Source organism: Triturus cristatus, chromosome 11 (genome assembly GCF_964204655.1).
Source record: "Triturus cristatus chromosome 11, aTriCri1.1, whole genome shotgun sequence".
Classification (NCBI taxonomy): Eukaryota; Metazoa; Chordata; class Amphibia; order Caudata; family Salamandridae; genus Triturus; species Triturus cristatus.
The window spans coordinates 1,121,088,398-1,121,109,460 of record NC_140594.1 but is presented as its reverse complement, the minus strand read 5'-3'; the positions used below and the strand labels follow the sequence as shown (position 1 = coordinate 1,121,109,460).

The window sequence follows — 21,063 nt, the reverse complement described above, 5'->3', positions numbered from 1 at the left end:
TCTGAAGGACAAGTTTATTTGTAATGGGGCTGTATCAGTGACGGCACTTCAAAGAAGGGTGATATCTTCTATGTACAATAGGATGGGCAGTTCTCTGAAGGACATGTTTACTTGTAATAGGGCAGTATCAGTGCTGCCACTTCAAAGAAGGGGTGGGTCCTTTGTCTTCAAAACGACGGGCGGTTCTCTGAAGGACATGTTTACTTGTGATAAGGCAGTATCGGTGCTGGCACTTCAAAGACGGATGTGCCCTCTCCTCAATAGGACGGGCAGTTCTCTGAATAACTGACAGTAGCAGTAGCGGCACTTCAAAGGAGGGACGGTGTGCTCTGTCTACAATATGGCGAGCAGGACTCTGAAGAAGTAACAGCACTTCTAATAGGATTGTACTGGTGTCGCAGAGCAGGTCTGTAATTCTTTCAACAGAACAATGCGGGAACTTTACCACAGAGATAAAGGTAACGTGAGACAGTGCGTTCACGTGGACGAGCCTCCCTCAGCCTCCGCTCACAACAACACGCCAGGTATTCCTTAGGGCACAACAGAGTCGTCTTTCCAAGATGCTTGTGCCCCGCCCACCTCCCGCGAAAGGCAAACCCAGCTACCCTGCAGCCAGCCACGGCTATTCAGGTGTGTACACCCGGCCTGCGCTGCGCGCCTTTCTCCAGCTCCCTCGGGCACGTGGACACACTCGGACCCCCGACTCCAGCACTGTGGCTCCCCCTGAGCAGAGACAGCCAGCAGATGGGCGTTACTGGCCCATGGAGATGTTTACCCTTGTTCCTTGTACTACACACGTTAAAGACCATCGCGGTGATGGGAGCCACAGGTAAGTGTGTATGTGCTTTTCAAAGGTGGTTAAAGTAAAGCTCCGAAGGCAGCTAAAAATCGCCTCTGGGCGCTCTGTAAAATAGTCACTAGAACCACGAATCGCCCGATTAATTAGATTGCACCGAAAATTTGCTTTGTAATCTGTGCAATTTATTACTAACGTTTACACCGTTTGCAAAGTCTGAAAAATAGCTTGTGTATTGATAATTGGCCCATTCAAATGTTAGTACACCATGCAGCGAAACCAGTACAATCTATGAATAGCAATTATGTCAGTACAATGTCTTTGTAATTTGACAAGCAAGAAAAGAGGGGCCAACAGATACCAAAAGAGGGAATTCAATGTTTTTGGCTTTTTGAAATCTCATATTGCTAAAGCGGCATTTATCTGAGAGGTGCCCACTACTGAACACTAGACGGTAAAATCCATAGATAACAGTTCACAGTCTTCATTTAATGTGTGGTTCTAAATCTGTGGTAATTACCCAGGATGCAGTAATTAAATTACCACAGCAGTGATGCATAGTATTAATGTAAGTCAGTTGACGCATTAAATATAGCATCATCACATTTATCACCTTTTTTGCTGACATTATAAAGCCCTGAAGAAGAGCATGTCCATAAAATATTGCTAAATGGCTGAAACATGTCTGTAGGATTTGGGAGTAGCCCATTGTTCCAGCTGGCCATTACAGCAATGCTTCCGGAAACATTTTCAATATTTAACTGTAGGTGTACGGCATTGCTGTGACCAAACACAGTATTACCTCTGCAGCTCTCTGTAAATACCATAGATATGTATATTGAGTACATCAGAAATAATATCAGTGATGCTAACCCTGAAATTGTCCTCTCTGGAACATTCAGGGGATTCTAAATGACCCCCTTGCTCTGGTCATGACGAGATTACTGCAGTAGTAAGTGACTTTATTTTAGATTTTCTAGAGTAGTAACTTCAGTGTCAGGAATTCTAGAACTATTACAAAATGAACATGAAAGGCCCTATTATGAAACTTTAACTTTACCTTAAAAAACAACCAGTGTGTCTATATCTGACATATTATATGAATTGTTTTCTCAATATCACATAGCATTCTCTCTTCTGGCATTTTTAAGTGAATCGTTTGCCGAGACCTTTCAATTTAACAAAAATATACATGTAATATACTTACTTAGAGGGGCTTTCTGCAGCCCTGTTTGATTGGCCCGGAGCAGTGTCATTCATATTGTACTTCTGCCCACCACAGCATACTGCATGGGGAATGGGTCAGCCTACTTCAGCCAAGTGATACTTTACATGTGAGTGACAGCATCTGCCCAGGCACTGGGGTGTCACTCACACAGAAAGTGGTCCTTTCCACTGTCAGGAACTGGTGGGCTAATATCTGTGTATGTATTTTGTAAATGTTATCTCATTTGTGTTTTTTTATGTTTTTGTAATGAAGATTATCAAAAGGCTGGAAGCCAACTCCAGACCTATTGGCTTTGCCAATGCTTGTTCGAACAGGTGCCTTCATGTGTATATATTCACATGGGTCTATGTGTATAGCACACATATAGCTAGAGAGTAACAGAGTGCTGAGTATGAAATGGGAGTATATAGGATACGATTCAAGATTGTTTACATTGAGGGGAATATATGAGGGTGTTGGGTCCTAAATTATGATGTAATGTTCTCTGAAGAGGGGATTTTCTCGTTTTTTTCTGAATTGCAGGAGAGGTGCTACTTTTCAGATGTTAATGGAGATATCTTTGCATGTCCTAGGAATGTAGACAGTGCAGGACTGTCTTCTAGTTTTCTCTTTTTTGCAATTTGTTATTTGCAGGCTTGGGTTCAGATGTGGCACTCTCCACTCAAGGTGGTGGACATCTCATATGTGTGCAGGGGCGCCACACCTTGTACCCTTGTTGGTGATACAGCCGGTGCTTATGAGGATGTAGGCCTGGAACGGGAGCCAGCGTCGGTCTCTCAGGATTAGGGTCATATGGCTGACCTTCTTCAGGTCTTTGATGAGACATGATGCAAGATGTCATTTTGCGGAGGCCAGTGTAAGGTTGGGGAGGCTGTGGAGCAGGGCGTTGCCTCCAGTCTGTTTCTAAAGGACCAGAGAGGAGCGGTATGACGCTGGCTTCAAGGACGAAGGGTTTCCCATTTTGTAGGACCGCAGCAGGTACCATGCTGTCTTAGATCTCCTGTCGATGTGCTCAAAGGAATGCGTACGATACGGCTGCTAATTTTGGAACGGCACTTCCTACCAAAGGAGGATATCATGTACTAATATTTGCACAGGAATGGATGCATCGAGATTATACATGTTTCCGGTTAATAAGGAACTATATTGGACACAGGAGCCCTGAAGAAGTTCTTATGAACGAAACAAGTTGGCTACAACAGAACCTTGAATCGTGTGTCAATATGATATGAAGAGTGTGAAGAACATTATGAAATAAAGAAAACCTTTTATACTCCACATTGGATCATCATGTGATTACAGTGTCTCTGGAAAGGTCTCCCATGTTCTTTAATGTTTTATTGCTTGTCCTACTTTGAATTTGAATCTTGTTTGAACATTTAGTATAGAGTGCTGGACCATACTTGAATCATCTTGATATAGACCATTATTCTGTCTAACTTTAGGGGATGGTGGTGGTAGGACCTTGGTATTCATGCACTCTAAAAGAACTTTATGAAGTCATTTTATGATTTTTTGATGAGTCCAGGGTATGTGCAGCTGACTGCTAGTGCCTCCACCACTAGATAGTGAGAACAAAGGGAAACGATTTTGAGCTGAGTGAAAGCTGAGGAGTGAATCTGCCCAGCTTCATTTGAGAAGTTAAGGGTTAAAGTTGGGATTCCTTGCTGCTCTTGGCAAATAATTGACATTTTGTCTTGGAATAATTAAGTTTAAGATAGGCTGGCACACCCATTTCTGGTTGATGTCTCAACAGGAGTTGAGTTGCTGGATGTCACGAGTAAGCATGTGCGCATGCTCACGTCAGCCATCCTGAAAAGCTTTTTATTACAGCACAAGAGAAACCAATCCAAGATGGCTGCTGTGCGTGTGAACACATGAGTACACAGACACGACAGGAATCTTGGAATGCTTTTTCTTCTGATTTAAAAAAAGAAACATTCCAAGATTGTCATTGTGCATGCAGATTCATAGAGACCTTCTGGGAAAACATAAAAACCATTAGGTCAGCATCCCCGTTATCACAGGCAAAACGATTTGCCAATGCTTGTTTCTACTGTGATTCAAATCTCTGATTTTCAGGTTGCGCAGAAATGTTCATAGCAGATGCATTGATCCATTGAGGTAAAACCCGATGGGGCGCTGTAATTAGCAACACAAGTTTATAATGCATAAATATAATAGCAGATTTTTGAAAGGCAGATATTCTGAACTATCGAAATCTTTTTTTTTGGTAGAATGTGGTGTGCATTGAATGTTCTCCCTTTCCTTCCTTTTGACTATGTTGCTCACCCGTCTGTAAGCTGATGATTCAGAGGAATGTACTGCCATGTGCAATTTAATTTACTTCAAAAAAAGCACAAAAATGAATTGTCATCGGTACCTGGGAGTGCATGTATGCCATTCTGTATGTGCACATGTGGCTCTAATGTTGGCCTTTATGTATATTACCACAAAGCCTGAGCAGAGCATGCAGAAATCTTAATTATTGGCATATTGTCACACAATTTGCTGTTTTTTTTATTTATTTTTGTTGAGTTTTATATAGCGCGAACGCAACCCGAAGGTATCGGAGCGCTTTACATGAGCACCAGTTGCAGTACAGACAGACACGTTTTTTTGTTAGCCCCGGGGAGATTAAGTGAATTGCCCAGAATCACAGGATGTTGAGCGCCCCTGCTGAGACTCAAACCCCGTTCCCCAGCTTCAAGGTCGACTGCTCTAGCCATTAGGCCACATCCTCTCCGTATGCTTACACCGATAGCGTACCCTTTTCTCGCAGGAGACTTGGCCCCAGATTTACGAATCTTTCACACAACCAATGCAGCAAGGGGCGTTGCTGTGCTGCCCTGCATGAAAGAGATGAGTCGGAAATGCTGGACATTTATTGAGATACGCTCTTCCACTTTCCAGGCACTGGTGCCCTTTTGGGAGCCTAGAGCCATTATAGTCACCCTTGGGCCACCAGGGCTGCCTGTGTACGAGCGTGTGTGCCTGCGTTGTGGTCAGGATTGTTTTTGTGCAGGAAGGGATATCTTCCAGAATTTAAACAATCCTTAGTGTCTTATTTCTCATTGTGTTCGTAATTCCTATAATTCAAGGCAGCACAATCATTTGTGTGGCTTTGTAAACCCTGACGAGCATTTTGTGTATGGCTTTGCCAATAAAGTGGGGCAACCACAAAACAAAAAAAGGCTGGGCACTGCATTCACCTCGTGTTTGCATTAACTAGAAGGCTCCAATAGCGGCCTCAATCATCTCCACACAAATGATGTGGAGGTGAACTTCATAGGTATAAGCTCCCAGAAACTCATATAGGCCCTCATTTTTTTTGTTAATTAATCTTTGGTTTGAAAAAAAAATAATACAGCCTACATTTGCACATATCAACAAAATATATACTCAGTTCACATTCACATTTTAAATTAAAATGAAGCAAAATGACAATACACATAACATCCACAGTGAATGTCTAGTTATCGTGTATATTGAAGCGTGCTGTTCCGCGGAGTGTCCAACAAGGATGACAATACACGTCTGGTGCCTTTAAGTTTTGTGGGTATGTGCAATAGGGAGGGTAGCTAGGTGAGAGTGGAAGGTCAAGGGGAAGGGGGCGGTAACGACAGGTAAACAATATTAACTTTTTCCCAACTTAGTTTTCTATCATCCCCCAGCGCATATGGCTTTTCCTAGGGATTGGGTCAGGTTTATGTCCCTCCTTGTTTCATCAGACGTGCTTTCGGGGTGTACATGTGTGATGTTAAGATGCCGGGCTCTGTAGTGAATCATCTAGTGGGTCACATTTATGCTTCAACTGTGCTACCTGGCTTATGGTGGCTTGTGTGTCACCATTGTCTATGATGAGCGCCTGGGTTTCTGTAATTGCCTGCCAGGCGGTTAGGAAGTCTAGGAGAATTGTGTTCCATGCAGTCGCCATCGGGTGTTTACGAATCCCCATGGTATCTTCGCGGTGGAGAGCAACGCTCTCGCCTGTGCCCAGGTGGTCAATGAGTGGAACACTTTGGGGGTGGGGGGGCGGCCCGGTGCTTCCAGCGTTTGGTGATCAGACGCTTAGCTGTGATTCGTCCTAGGTCTATAAACCTGGATGTTGTTTTATATTTTTTGGATCTGGGGTGGAGGCCCAGGTGGCATACCTCCCAGGAGGTGCCCAGTTCGCGTCCAGTGCAATTCTACAAATGAGTGATTACAACCTCTCGGAACGTGGTGAGGGCTATACAGTAGCACAGCACGTGCAATAGGTCAGCATCTACATGGTTGCATCTGAGGCAGTGAGCATCCGTGCGTCCAAAGTATTTATTGATTCTAGCTGGTGTCAGGTATGCCCTGTGGACTATAAAATACTGTATGAGGTGGAATCTACCATTTCTAGGGATTCTTGTAGGCTATACCTGTGGAATGTACAAAAATATTCATTAAAGGCATTTTGCTCTTTCTATAGAAAGAAGAAAAAATGAGGAGAAATAAAAATATTTCTCCTCGTTGCTCCTCCTTTTGCCTCCCCTGGGGAGACGTAGGATTCTGACGCGTTCCCAGGTTTACAAAATGCTGTAAATACGGGATGCGTCAAGTTCCATGGATGTTGTGTGGGAACACCCACAGCAACAACCATGGAAGTTATGCGTGAAAGGGAAACATATTTACAAGACCATGAAAAGTCATGCAGGGTGACTTTACACGGGTAAGCCCATTGGGCTGCTGATGGGTCAATAAAAGTTTCGCGCTGGCGGCAAAATGGGCTTGTAAATAAGCCCTATAGTTTTTTGTGTAAGTCCATTACATCATGGAATTACTCTCCAAAGCAAAGCATACAACTTCCAGCAATATCAGCCTGGCCAATAATTGTCTTATTCTCTTCATGGATCCCCTCACCCTACTCCAACCCTACAACTGTTTCATCTTCTCTCTATTGCTCATCACTTTGGAGTCCCTCCGGCTCGTCCTCCATCCCCTAGTCATAGTATGTGACCCATACATTTTGAAAAATACACCCCAGTCTCAATTCACAAAAGTATTGGCGAAATTCATAACTTACACACTTTGTAAATCACGTCTATGCATATGAGTAACATGTGCATTAAAACCTAATCTATTCATGGGATTTTCTTCCACTGTGTAAATACTCCATAACCTTTGTAGTGTTCACTTAGAAAAGTAGCTCATACTTATGTATGTAACATCATTAAATGCCCAATTTATTTACCATTTAGATACATGTTATGTTATCATTTATTTGTAGAGCACTCGTACACAGATGCTTTTGATATGTATTAGGAAGACACAACCTTAAGACTTAACATCGACTAGGGAAAGAGGTACAGAAGACACCCAAAAAGCCAGGATATGAGTCGATGTCTAAAAAAAGAAGATTTTTGTTCTGACCACAAACTCTAAAGGAGATAGTTCCACAGTTTGTCTGTTGCCGTAGTAAAACACATGGGGGCCTATTTACAAGCCCCTTGCGGTACCGGTGGGTCACTTTTAATATGGGAAAAAGAGACATGCCGGCAGCAAGGGGCTTGTAAATAAGCACCCATGGCCTCTGTAAGTCTAACGGAGCATCAAGGCTGATATAATAAAAGTGTATTCACCAGAAAGGAAGACGGTTTGAGGTGTAGGACTTTATAGACCATTGTTAAGGACTTACAGGCTATAGGTTGTTGAAGGAGCAACCAGTGTCGTGATCGCAGTACTGATAAAATATGCGATTTTCTGGCATGACTTCAGACAAGCCGCAGGGGCTCATCAATGTTCCTCCACTCCTCCCCTGCACTCTTGCAACTCACCTGAGTGGATGAAGAGAGTGAGGCGCCCATGCTGTTCCTACTGCAGCCCCTCTCTGCTGCCAGCCTCCTTCGGCCCACGGCACTAGTCCGGTCCCTCACACCGACCCGGTGGCGGTGGGTCAGATAGAGAGCGAGTGGGTAGAATTTCTAGCACCAATAATGTGCTTGGATCTGCCAATTTTTAAAATAATGGAAAGACAGGAAAGTGGAGAGAAAGAAGAGGGGGAAGCCATGATAAAGAGAATGAGGCGGCCATGATACCCCCACCCCTGCACTCCTCATCTTCCAGCTTCCCATGGCGCTGAGATGGCCCTTGCGCCGTAAACCGTTCTCAAGGTCCCAGGAGCGCTGAGGCAACCAGGACAACAAGATTGGAGGACATCTGGCCATCACCAGCTGGGGGATCCCTCCAGGTCCTATATCACCGCTCATGAGCGCAACAGCACCCTGAAGGCCTGACTTAACGAGCACCGCAAGAACCCCAGCAATGGCGAGAAGATCGTGCTCTGTAAATAAGTAAAACATATTTGTCCAACCCTAATCACTTCAACTCATCTTAAAATGTAATCTTGTGCGAATTTGCAACTTGTATATATGTAACTCTAACCACTGGTATCTGTAGTAGACACCTTTGGGTAAAGTTTGCGCTATATAAAAACGCATAAATAAATCAATAATCACTCGTGCCACAGCATTCTGAGCACGTTGCGTTCAAGGTAGATTAAATTAGAATAGTCAAAACGAGATTGATTAATAGCATTCCCTATTGGTGTTTGCAAAGCGCGATCAATAAAAGGGAATTCTGTTAAGTATGGATTCTTAATCTATTGACTTCTGCAGACCCCCACCGAATCACTATTGGAAGCTGGGAAACCCCACCCATGCAATTTTTACAATTTTGAACCTCAAAATAAAACATAGAAGTACAGGAACAAGCTTACATCAAACAAAAACACAATATATGAAATATTTTACTAAATAATATTGCATAGCATTGTAGATACTGCACTACTCTCCTGATCCTCTCTGATCTAAGGTTTGTTGACCCACCAAATCCAACCAAATTATAAGGATATCTACAGTAAACTTGTTTTCGGTGTTTAGAGTACATTAATATATAATGCATTTTAGAGGAGTATATTTGTACCAACAAATCTTCCCAACAATTGAACTGGATTTTAACATTATCTGGGTGGATGGGCCCGGCCCTACCATGACGCTTTCCTTTTTCACCGACCCAGAGCTCCCACCCTTTCTCACATACCAAAACCCTGCTCATGTATGTGTTGCATGAAATAGGCAAGAGGGCCTTCTACCTCAACAATCGCATCAGTTCCTAAAGATGGGAACCTCAAAAGCCCCAAAGTTTCCAATCTTCTGCATGGTACCCCAAAAAACGTTTGGGGATTTTGAGCCAATAGTTACAATATTATTAACAGCAACCAGTGCTGAATTTGTGCCAGTGGTTTCCGGTGCTCGGCACCAGCATTTAATTGGGAGCACCGGCTCGAGTGACAGTCTAGCACATGGTGGCACTGTCTTTTTAATTTTGAGATGAGCACAAAAGGCATGTTTATTAAGTCAATATAGCAAAAACCAAAGGAAATGATGGACGGAGTGTTGAACATTGCAAGCACTCACCCCCAGTCAACTGATCTGGGTTTAATCCATTTTTTCTTTAGCCCACTCTGCCACCCCAGTTTAGACATGGCCATATGCAAATCAGTCTGACCCTGTACCTCATGGGAACAGTCCAGCCCGAACTGCCAAGCCATGTCTTCCCTGGACCGGAAACAAGCTTCCTAGGACCGGTTTCTGGCATTTCAGCCGTCTTCAGCCAGGCTTGCTTGAATCCAGTGGCAAAGTGAGCAAGGGGCTCACGTCTGAGCATACCCTGCCAACTTATGGCGAATAAAGCAAAAACCAAAGGAAATGATGGACGGAGTGTTGAACATTGCAAGCACTCACCCCCAGTCAACTGATCTGGGTTTAATCCATCACCGTTCTTTAGCCCACTCTGCCACCCCAGTTTAGACATGGCCATATGCAAATTAGTCTGACCCTGTGCCTCATGGGAACAGTCCAGCCCGAACTGCCAAGCCATGTCTTCAATATACCCTGAATATGAATAATACCAGCCTCTCGAGCCATTAATATAACTCTATGTGGCCTGAAATAGCCCGAATTGTCACACTTGTAGGAGTGCAATGGTTGGGTGTTATGCTGGTACTGCCATTGGCAGTGCTGGCAGGGTATGGGTGGTGCAGGCTGCAGTGGTTTTCCAAGGACCCTGGCACATAATTCTCTACAAATTAGGCACTGATGGCAACATTACAAGTCCTAGATACTTAAGTGAGACATTTGCCATGGGCGCACTTTGCACTGTGAATTCATGCAAATGGTTGGTTTTATTAATAGATGAGCTACAGGGGATTAAGGATTGTTAGGATACAGAGTATGACTTTTAAAGGAGAGGTTGTGATCTTTGAGAAGAGGTGTGGGAAATTTACACATACAATACTAGGGATTAGGTAAAACCCGCATATGACTTAAAGCGCTGTGCTCAGAGAGAGGGTGATGCAGACAATGAAAATTAAGTAGAGGATTGTTGAAGATTGTTGAGAGAAAAAGAGAGACAACAATTGGATTTTTTAAGACAAGGTCTGGAGAATCCAGAAGAGGCTTTTTTGAGATTGCATGCAATGAGAGAGCTCAGAGAAAATAATGCAAACGTCAAAAAGGAGATTCTCCAGATTGTGGAGTGGATGTCTTATGATGTTCACCCTTGAAGTTTGGTTTACAGTTGTAAAGTGGGATCCATTTTGGATGCCCCTTGGTTGTGATATGGCACAAGATATGGGTGAGGACAGCTCCACAGACAGTGGAAGAGTGTTGTTGCATTCCTATGGCTGGGTGGTGGAGACCCAGACATTGAAGTGAGGAGGGTGCAGACATGGCTACTTTTGGGAACTCCATGATCTGTGTGAGCAAGGGGCACTTGATTCCTTCTTCCTGAGCACTGATAGTTTTATTGATGGTACGGGTGAAGGGTGGGAATGTAGTTTCTGTTGTGGAGGAAGTGTCTAGGCTAGGCCTGCCCTTTGTCTGTCCTAATTGTTGCTTCCGAAGGGTAATGGTAGCCAGGGGCAGAGATTTCACACATCAATGCGCCTACATTGTTGGTATTCCTATTTGGCGTCAGGCTCCGTGCAACCTGCTACGAGAAGCGGGGAGCCTGAGGAGGACACATGAAAAAGAACCAGACCAAACCAGTTCTGCAGCACGCGACAGCGGATGCAGTCTCTTTGGTGCACTTGTATTACTATCATATAAACAGGAGACAAAGAGCCCCTGACACCATGCCTGGTCCTCTTCCTTCCTGGACGGGCTTGCAGCGCGGCCAACACCTGCAGACTTCCTGCCTCAGCGGCTTCCACAAGAAAGTGCTTGTTCCCAAGCTACATGCTCAGTACTTCCTGGTGGGTCAGGCAGTCGTGAGAGCCAATCAAGGAGCGGCTGCCTAGGGCATGTCACCAAATGACATGCCGCAGTGTTCGGTGTGGAAACTGGAGAGATATATTTGTTCTAATCTAATACAATTGTTTCATTGTAGACAAATCATAGAATTTCACTGTGTTTCTTTGTGCTTATCAGCAAATAGGGGAAGATGTGGGTGCTATGTAAATAAAACTGGAAAATTACATTAGGGAAGAGGCTACATTTGTTCCTCCGAGCTCCATTCACAGTAATGATTTGGACAGGTAAACAAACCTGGCAAATGCACTGTTACCATTTGCCTTGATTGCCAAACTGCCAACAGAAGATGCAGTGAAAGAAGTATCAAACACAACATGATGATGGACGGAGTGCTGAAACTTTTCAACCACTCACCTCAGTCCCAGATCCGGGTTGAATCTATCGTTCTTTTGGTCACTTTTCCACCCCAGTTTTGACCCAGTCATATGCAAATCATACTTGACCCTGCTCCTTATGGGACAGTCCAGCCCGAACTGGGGTGGCATGGTGGAGTAAAAAATGATGGATTAAACCCAGATCTGTTGACTGGGGTGAATGTTTGCATTGTTCTGCATTCCGTCCATCATTTCTTCGTTTTGCTTTTGTCGCCCTAAGTGGAAAGGGTGTGCCCAGACGTGGGACCCATGCTCCCTGCACCACTGGATACAAGGTAGCCTGGCTGATGAGGGGTGATACTCCAAAACCAGTCCCTTGATGCTTGTTTCCGGTCCAGGGAGAACCTGGCTTGGCAGTTCGGGCTGGACTGGTCCCATGAGGAGCACGGTCAAGACTGATTTGTATATGGCTGGAGCAAAAACACAATGGATTAAACCCAGATCTGTGACTGGGGGTGAATGTTTGCATTGTTCAGCATTCCGTCCATCATGTGTTCTTCTTGCTAAGTGTCCATTATCAGCAGCAAACAAAACAAAGTGTGAGCATCCCTACATAGCGATTCTAGTGACTGAGTCATATCCTTGTTTTAACTTTAAAAATAGTTTATTTAACCATTAAGTTCACATATGCTTTACGAAGGCATCAATTACACTCATTGCTAATCATAAAACCAGAAAAGTAAAATAGCGATTTTTTTTATTCTGTCTCATTCAATTCAAAATCGTTCATAGAATTTACTACACAAGGACACTCCTACACAAGATCGTGATGGCGGTAAATGAGTGCTTGTGTGACTGTGGTCAGAAGGGGTCCTTCTTACATACTTTGTGGGAGTGTCCTAGGATCCACCTGTATTGGGAGGGAGCACAAGCTCGCTTGGAGATATCGATTGGAGAACAGCTTGTACGCAAGGCTCGGTTGGCATTTTTGGGGGGTGAGGGTCTACAGACAGGGCCGGCTTTAAGGCAGTGCAACTGGCGCAGCCGCACTGGCCGCTGACCTGGAAGGGGGGCACTATGTTTGGCAATAACTTATGATTTCAAAACACCTTTGCAAGAGTTCCTTGTGCATCCAGCTTTCAGCCAGCAATACAAATGTCAAGATAACTCTTCTGCTAATGTTCCTGTTAGAGGGAGATGTCTGAGTTTTGTCTAGTGGCATAAAGTATGGCAGAGGGTTAATATGCCTGCTGCAAAGCACACTTACCTTGCAGATCGCAAATCTGTATTTTGTACGGATAAATGAGCGGATCACTGTTTGTGTCACAGAGATTCTTGTGTTACCGCAGTACATAAGATACATCCCTAATATAGAACAGTGACTGTTAGGAGCTGCCATCAAAGAGCTGCATGCAACCTGCATAACATAGTTAGGATTTTCTGTTTTTTTCCCCAGTCTTTCATTATCTATTCCTAATGTTGCTAAAAAGGGTTAGTTTGAGTAGATATACATTCTTATTAGTAAAGCCAGCCTTTACCAATGTTTTAAAATGAATGTGAGAGAGGGGCTTTGGAGAGATAAGGGGCACGTTTGCACAGTGGTAGTGAGGGAATTAAAACAAATTAAAACAAGCATTTACAATGCAATAGGTCTCGCAATTACATTGTTTTGAGCCATTGGCATTGTAAATTTTATTGGTTTTTTTTCCCTTTGTGAAGCATTAATCAAATGGTGTAATGCAAAATGGCAATAGCTCACTTTGTTGTAATTGCGAAATCTATTGCATTGCATTTGTACTAGTGTGAGTTTTGTATTTATATGGTACTGGCTTTTATGAATTTATTTTTTAAATCACATTAATCTAATGCATTAAAATGTTAATACCCCAGGCCTCAGGACAGCAAAAAGCGATTATTATGGCCACTGCCTGCTCTGCTTATGAGGACTGCTGCAACAGGCAAGGAACCACTGGACTGTCCTTAATGAAGTGCTTCCTGTTGCAAATGGCCACTGTATGCTCTGCAAACAGTGATACCCATTGAGCCAGAGCATGTGTCGGGACCTCAAGCACACACCTACTCTTCCCATATCAGACACACAACAATCACACACTCTCCCAACCACACATACAGGCCGGCCTCTCATTGCCATGAAATGTTTGACAACATTTCACACTGGTCGCTGGTGAACGCTATACAAAGGCCAGATAACTTAACCAATGAAGAAGTCACCAGCACAAGACACGGTGGGAGGAAGGGTCCCCCTATACTGGCGTATGGTCCCACAATCATGCCAACTGCTTTTGCACACTTGCAGTACCCTCTTCGAACCTTATCCAGCATACAAGCCCCAGGTTCTACCCACTGGCACGCGGATGTTCAAGAATGTACCCTCCTAACCCCACAGTGTGCCTCATGGATCGAAGTCTCTCCGGTTCGTACACGTCTTGTTGTGCTCGCCAAGTGCTTGGAAGCCATCTATAATCCAAGTGCTTAGAAGCCACCTATGACGGTTTCTGAACAAGCAATGAATTATTTTAATCAAACGCTCTATGGATTTTTTTTTATTGCACTACACAGGGGGCCCAATCCCCCAGCCGGCCTGGCACAAACCTGAAGACCCTGCGCCCGGAGGGCAAATCACGATCGAGTAATCTTCCAGCATCCTCCTGGGAGTGCCAGGTTTTACACCTCGGAGGCCGAACATGTCCAGTCTCTGCCCATAGAACCCAGGGTGTTGCTACATCCCCTGCCCTTCCATAAAATGGTTACTAATGTGACTTTAACGTGACTTAAGTGTCACCCAGGTGCCTAGAAGCACTGTGGGTGATGCGCTATTAAAGATTCCTTCGTAAAGTAACATGATTCCGGTCAACTCGAAGCAGCCCAGGTGGCGAGGCAGACCCAAGGGGCTGACAGGAAGTAAAGAGGCTGGACGAAACCGAGGCAAAAGTGATGCTCCCCTTTCCACTTATGGTTGTGGAAAGAGATGCGCAGTTCACGGTTTTGCGTAATTGATTGCTCCTTGTGAAATATTGGCTTTGTAGCACTGCATTCTGTGCAATAAACACGTTCCCTTATGTAGCACACAAGGCAGGAGCTGTGTGCCTTTAGGCTACAGTGACCAGAGGCCCTCATTTGTTGGGACAGTACTAGTTTTTCACCGTATATCCCTGCAAATGTCACTAAGTGTCGCCCATTGCCTGGTTTTCAGAGCGGGTCGATACACGTCTAAATTTACCTTTGTGGATCGGGACCACTGTGTGCAAACGTTGCATTGGGTTATTTCTAGTGGCTCGGTGTCTGTATGTTCCAGGTTGGCGAACCTGTCACTTTAGCCAGTTTGTGCCCTTCTGCCGATGCAACATTTTAATCCCACCTCTATGTTTACATAATGTCCCGGGTTTTGGTTTTCAAAATGTGATCGCCTTAGTTGAGACTTGAAGCTTTTGACGCCCCTTAATCTTCACGCACAATCAATCAATCAATCAATCACTGCATTTATAAAGCGCGCTACATACCCGAGAGGGTCTCAAGGCGCTGGGCATGGGGGGTGCTACTGGTCAAAGAGCCAGGTCTTGAGGAATCTTCTGAAGGCCAGCAGGTCCTGGGTCTGTCGTAGGATGGTGGGGAGAGTGTTCCAGGTCTTGGCGGCGAGGTAGGAGAAGGATCTGCCGCCGGCGGTGGTTTTTCGGATGCGAGGGACTGTGGCGAGGGCGAGGTTGGCTGAGCGGAGGCTTCGGGTGGGGGTGTGGAAGCTGAGTCGGTTGTTGAGGTAGGTGGGTACGGTGTTGTGCAGTGCTTTGTGTGCGTGTATCAGGAGCTTGAAGGTGATCCTTTGGTTGACGGGGAGCCAGTGCAGGCCTCTCAGGTGGAGTGTGATGTGGCTGCGGCGGGGGACGTCGAGGATGAGTCGGGCCGAGGCGTTCTGGATGTGTTGGAGTCGTCTCAGGAGCTTGTTTGTAGTTCCTGAGTAGAGGGCGTTCCCGTAGTCGAGTCTGTTGGTGATGAGGGCCTGGGTAACGGTTTTTCTCGTGTCGAGGGGGATCCATTTGAAGATCCTGCGGAGCATACGGAGGGTGTTGAAGGAGGACGCGGAGACGGCGTTGACTTGCCTGGTCATGGAGAGAGTGGAGTCGAGGATGACCCCCAGGTTGCGTGCGTGGTCCGTGGGTTCCGGGGCTGTGCCTAGTGACGTGGGCCACCAAGAGTCGTCCCAGGCTGATGGGGTGGGTCCGAGAATGAGGACCTCTGTCTTGTCTGAGTTCAGCTTCAGTCTGCTGTCCTTCATCCAGTCAGCTACAGCCTTCATTCCTCTGTGGAGGTTAGCTTTGGCGGTGTGGGGATCTTCGGTGAGGGATATGATCAGCTGGGTGTCGTCGGCGTAGGAGATGATGTTGAGGTTGTGTTGTCGTGCGACGTGGGCGAGGGGGGCCATGTAGATATTGAACAGCATTGGGCTGAGGGAGGATCCCTGTGGGATGCCGCAGATAATCTCGGTGGGTTTGGAGCGGAATGGTGGGAGGCGGACGCTCTGGGTTCTACCGGAGAGGAAGGATGTGGCCCAGGCCAGGGCCTTCTCTTGGATACCGGCGTCATGGAGGCGTGCTGATAGGGTGCGGTGGCAGACCGTGTCAAAGGCTGCTGATAGGTTCAGGAGGATGAGGGCGGCTGTTTCTCCTTTGTCCATTAGGGTCCGGATGTCATCAGTGGCGGCGATGAGGGCGGTCTCGGTGCTGTGGTTGCTGCGAAAACCGGATTGGGAAGGGTCCAGGATGTTGTTAACTTCGAGGTAGCGGGTCAGCTGTTTGTTGACAATCTTCTCGGTCACTTTTGCCGGGAAAGGGAGCAGGGAGATGGGCCGGAAGTTCTTGAGGTCCTTGGGGTCCGCCTTGGGATTCTTCAAAAGGGCGTTGATCTCGGCGTGCTTCCAGCTTTCTGGGAAGGTTGCTGTCTTGAAGGAACAGTTGATTGTTTTCTGGAGGTGGGGCGCAATGGTTGCGCTGGCTTTGTTGAAGACGTGGTGAGGGCAGGGGTCCGATGGGGATCCGGATTGGATGGAGTTCATGGTTTTGATGGTGTCTTCACCGCTGACGCTGGACCAGACGGTCAGGCGACTGGTGCGAGTGGTAGTCGCAGGGGTGGTGGATTCGGTGGTGGGTGCGGGGGGTCGGAGTTGAAGCTGTCGTGGATGTCGGTGATCTTGTGGTGGAAGAAGGTGGCCAGGGAGTCGCACAGGTCTTGAGATGGCGGGATGTCGTTGGTGTTGGAGCTGGGGTTGGAGAGTTCTTTCACGATGCTGAAGAGCTCTTTGGTGTTGTGTGCGTTGTTGTCTAGGCGGTCCTTGAAGGCGGTCTTCTTGGCGGTCCTGATGAGTTGGTGGTGTCTGCGGGTGGCGCTCTTGAGGGCTGTGTGGTTGTCTGGTGTTCGGTCGTGGAGCCATTTCTTCTCCAGCTTCCGACAGGTGTGCTTGGAGATCCAGAGGTCCTCGGTGAACCAGGCGGCTTTCTTGTTGGTGTGGTTGGTTGTAGAGGTCTTGAGAGGGGCGAGGGTGTTGGCGCAGTCGTTGATCCACTGTGTGAGGTTGGTCACGGCGGTGTCTGGGTCGGTGGGGTCGGTGGGTGGTCTCAGGGCGAGGGCGGTAGTCAGTTGGTCCTCGGTGACCTTGCCCCAGCAGCGGCGTGGTAGCTGTTGGGTGCGGTGGTGTGTGGTGGGTTTTCTGAAGGTGAAGTGGACGCATCTGTGGTCGGTCCAGTGTGGTTCGGTGGTGTGGTTGAAGGAGACGTGGGGACTTGCGGAGAAGATGGGGTTGAGCGTGTGTCCGCGGCATGAGTAGGTGTCGTTACGAGCTGTTTGAGTCTGAGGTTGGCGAGGTTGTTGATCAGGGCGGTGGAGTTGGCATCGTTGTTGTTCTCGAGGTGGAAGTTCAGGTCCCCGAGGAGGATGTAGTCCGTGGAAGCGAGGGCGTGGGTGCTGATGAGGTCGGCGATGGTGTCACTGAACTGTGGGCGGGATCCGGGAGGTCTGTAGATGAGAGTTCCTCTGAGGGTGGTGTTGGGGTCGGTGTGGATCTGGAAGTGCATGTGCTCGGCGGTGGTGAGGGTGTCATCGGTGTTCGTTGAGATTTTGATGGAGTCAAATGTTAAAAGTAATGTTAAAAGTAAAGCGCGGGTGCCGCGATTATAGCAAAAGTAAAGAAATAGATTTTTTTTTCTATTTCTTTACTTTTGGTATAATCGCGGCACCCGTGCTTTACTTATAACATCAAAAGTAAAGCGCGGGTGCCGCGATTATACGAAAAGTAAAGAAAAAAAAAAGCGGCACTGAAAGCGATTGCGTCGCGATCGCTATTGTCAACAACTAGTGGTGCGCGCGCACCACAGAGGCAGAGGGAGGGAGTGCGGCAGCGAGGCGAACACGCGCTGCTTCGCGTGCTGGCCACTGTTAGGAATGGGCGTTTCAAAGGCGGGACATTGTCCCGCCTTTGCCCAATCCCATGCAGTTTTTTTTTTTAAAAAGCACATGCAAGCCAATGCCAGATGGGGAAAGCAAACCCACACGCACGAGCGTGTGGGTAGCTTTCTAAACCCTGTACAAGAGGTCTCGCACTCCGCGAGCAGTGTTACGCACTGCAACGCTAAGCGCGAGACCTAAAAAGTGTGGGAGGGTGGAATGTAGGGGAATAAGAGTAAGGAATTGTGAAACGGGGGAAGGCCAGAACAGAAGGACTCAATAAAAAATTATGAAGGGTGGGGGTGACCCAGTGGCCGGTAAAAAGGAACGACATGGGGGTGAGGCTCCTGATAGGGCAACTGATGCACTGACAGGACTTCCCGGGCAATCAGATATGTGTCGCTCCTGGACATTTGTATGCTATATTTTTCTCCTGTCATGGAGTGTGGGTGATCAGGGGGTTGGGGTAGATATCTTTGCATTGGGGTGTTTTTGAGTTAATATTAGATATATGCATATGTTTTGAAAATCCAATAAAAATTGTTGGGGAAAAAATAATATTTCTAGACATCTGTATAAAATTGTTTCTGCAGATCGTGCACTAGAGGAACTTTCCAAAGCAATAATAAATACATAGCCCACAGATCTACTGCACTACCAATTTCTTAGTAAAATAGGCCTTAAATCCAGTCGTCCAACTTTGGCAAATAAAGAGCATGTCAGGTGAAAGTGAGAAAGATTGCACATAACATTTTGATTGCAGCCTCATTTTTTGATACATTGTTTTAGAATATTGGATATCTGCAATAAAATGAAACACCTTCATGATACAAATTCTGGAGAGTTTCTCCAGAAGTGCAAGGATGTGGTCTCAGACCCATGGTGCAAGGACTGAGCTGAGCTAGAGAAGCCCAGTGGAGTGCCGCACTAACACAAACCCACCAAGCTATTCTTTGCGCAGGCAGTGCTTTCAGCTTACTTGTCAGCAGTCCTGTTAAACAAGTTCAGGGACACAGTGGAAATCAAAACAATTAGTTTGTCTTGCAGACAACACACTCAAACGTTGCACTAAAAATCAGGCGGTCGCAGTTTTAATCCTTAATCTTGAACAGATAAAATATGTGGTAACACTGAAGGAGAATAAAATTGCAGTTAAAATTATGGTTAATGAATGAAAAAAATAAGAACTTTTTTTGTTTCACCTTCTGCTTCTTTTTAGATTCAGGTGAATATTTTTCCTTACTAGTCCCCCAGTCTCACTTCCGGCCTTGAGAAGCAGTTTAACGGCTTTTGAACCCAGTGTATCCCAAATCACTGATACACAAAATTCAGAAATTATTTTTGGTTGTTCCTGCTCATGTTGAGATATAGGAACCCCTGCCAGTGTTTGGCCAATGGATGTTCCTCAGAAGGACTGAGGGTTACGTTGTTCAAAATTCCCCGTTAATTTCAATCCTAGAAATAGAGGTGGTGGTGCCCCATGTTCCCTTTGTATGTCTTAACATATCTTAAAGAACTTGTAATAAAGGTATACCATGCATAGTGGGGTGAATATATGCAAAGATATGTCCCATATTGCACTCCTCTACAGGTGACACCATCCCATGGGAAAGGCACATAGTAAGGATGCTATGACTGTCTTAGGGTGCTGTGGGAGGATAGTCCACTTCCAACAGGTTGGTCTTGCAAGTGATCCAGAAGGCAATTGCGTCACGTTTTATGCACACTTTGCTCACATTGATGTTTATAGCCTGTGGACGGACTGCCGGCACAGCAACCTGCCCCTGTGCTGCAGGTCCTGCAGGAACTACTCTGATCTGAGTCAGCTGTAGTATGTATTGTATCAGTAGCCTGTGTAGATTAACTGCATAGGTTAATACACCTACTACTTAAAGTCAGTCTTTCAGGATTTGAATAAGGTGTATACCCAGCCAATGTAGGCCAAGTGGCCCCTTGATTACACAGGGGACCCAGATTGGCATTTCTATATGTGTGGTAGTAAACCACCACATCTATTTTGGTGTTCCAGGTAGGACAGGAGAACCTCCAGGTAAACATATGCCATGCACTGTTGAGGTACATTTGCAGCTCTATATGTGTGAAGTCCCCAGTTGCACCATCTATAGGTTCAAACTCCACTCAAGAGTAAAATGCCTCGAAGGCCTGTGGAGCATGTGCGTGAACCACAAATGTTACTGCGCCCCCATTATTAAGGATACTCTCATCTTAGATGTTGTGCAATTACCTGTCTGTAATTTACTCCTAATCTGAAGGAGCCACTATTTTCAATTAACGGATTCAAATTTTAAACATTGTATGCAAATCGTAGAAACCACAGAATGTGAAAAAATACCTATGGTCAATGGAGTGTCCGGTCTAACCTGAAGGAGATATAATCAATATCACAACAGACATCTCAGTGTATTTGGCTTGGGAGTGTCTTTTTGCAATGTACTAGGGAAGTCCAGAACAATCTGTTTGCCCCACCTCGGGCACCAATTGATTCAAATTCTGGAGAGTTTCTCCAAAACTGCTGGTAAGGGGTCTTAGACCCTTGGTGGAAGGACTCAGTTCAGTGCCTAGGCTGCGTCGGAGAAGCCCGGTGGACTGCAGCGCTAACAAACCCACCAAGCTATTCTTTGCGTGGACAGTGTGTAGTAAAGAAGCATTACAGGCAGAAGAGGGGACCTGACAAAAGTTGAATTAAGAATCCCATAAACAGGGGGAGGAGCCTAGCGCGCATCCAAGATGGTCGCGTGAGCACAGGGCTCCCCGGACCCTCGCTGCTCCTCGGAATTTATCCTGAATCTATCCTGACCCGGTTGATGGAATCTGGGAGACGAATGCTGGCTGAACACTAAACTCCTTTCGGAAATCAAATCGGACCTGGCAATCCGGAGTTATGGTGGTTTGAACTTTTGAGGCCCACCC

At 46.0% G+C, this 21,063-nt stretch overlaps 1 protein-coding gene across 1 annotated transcript in view; it reads left to right on the top strand.

The window, feature by feature from the left end:
• The first annotated feature begins 236 nt into the window (after window positions 1–236).
• Window positions 237–21,063, top strand: part of LOC146786156 (uncharacterized) — a 111,300-nt gene continuing 90,473 nt past the window's right edge. Inside the window, exon 1 of the mRNA XM_085635678.1 lies at window positions 237–829. Within this exon, the coding sequence (XP_085491804.1) occupies window positions 745–829 (85 nt within the window). The 5' untranslated portion in view covers window positions 237–744. The remainder of the gene's footprint in view (window positions 830–21,063) is intronic.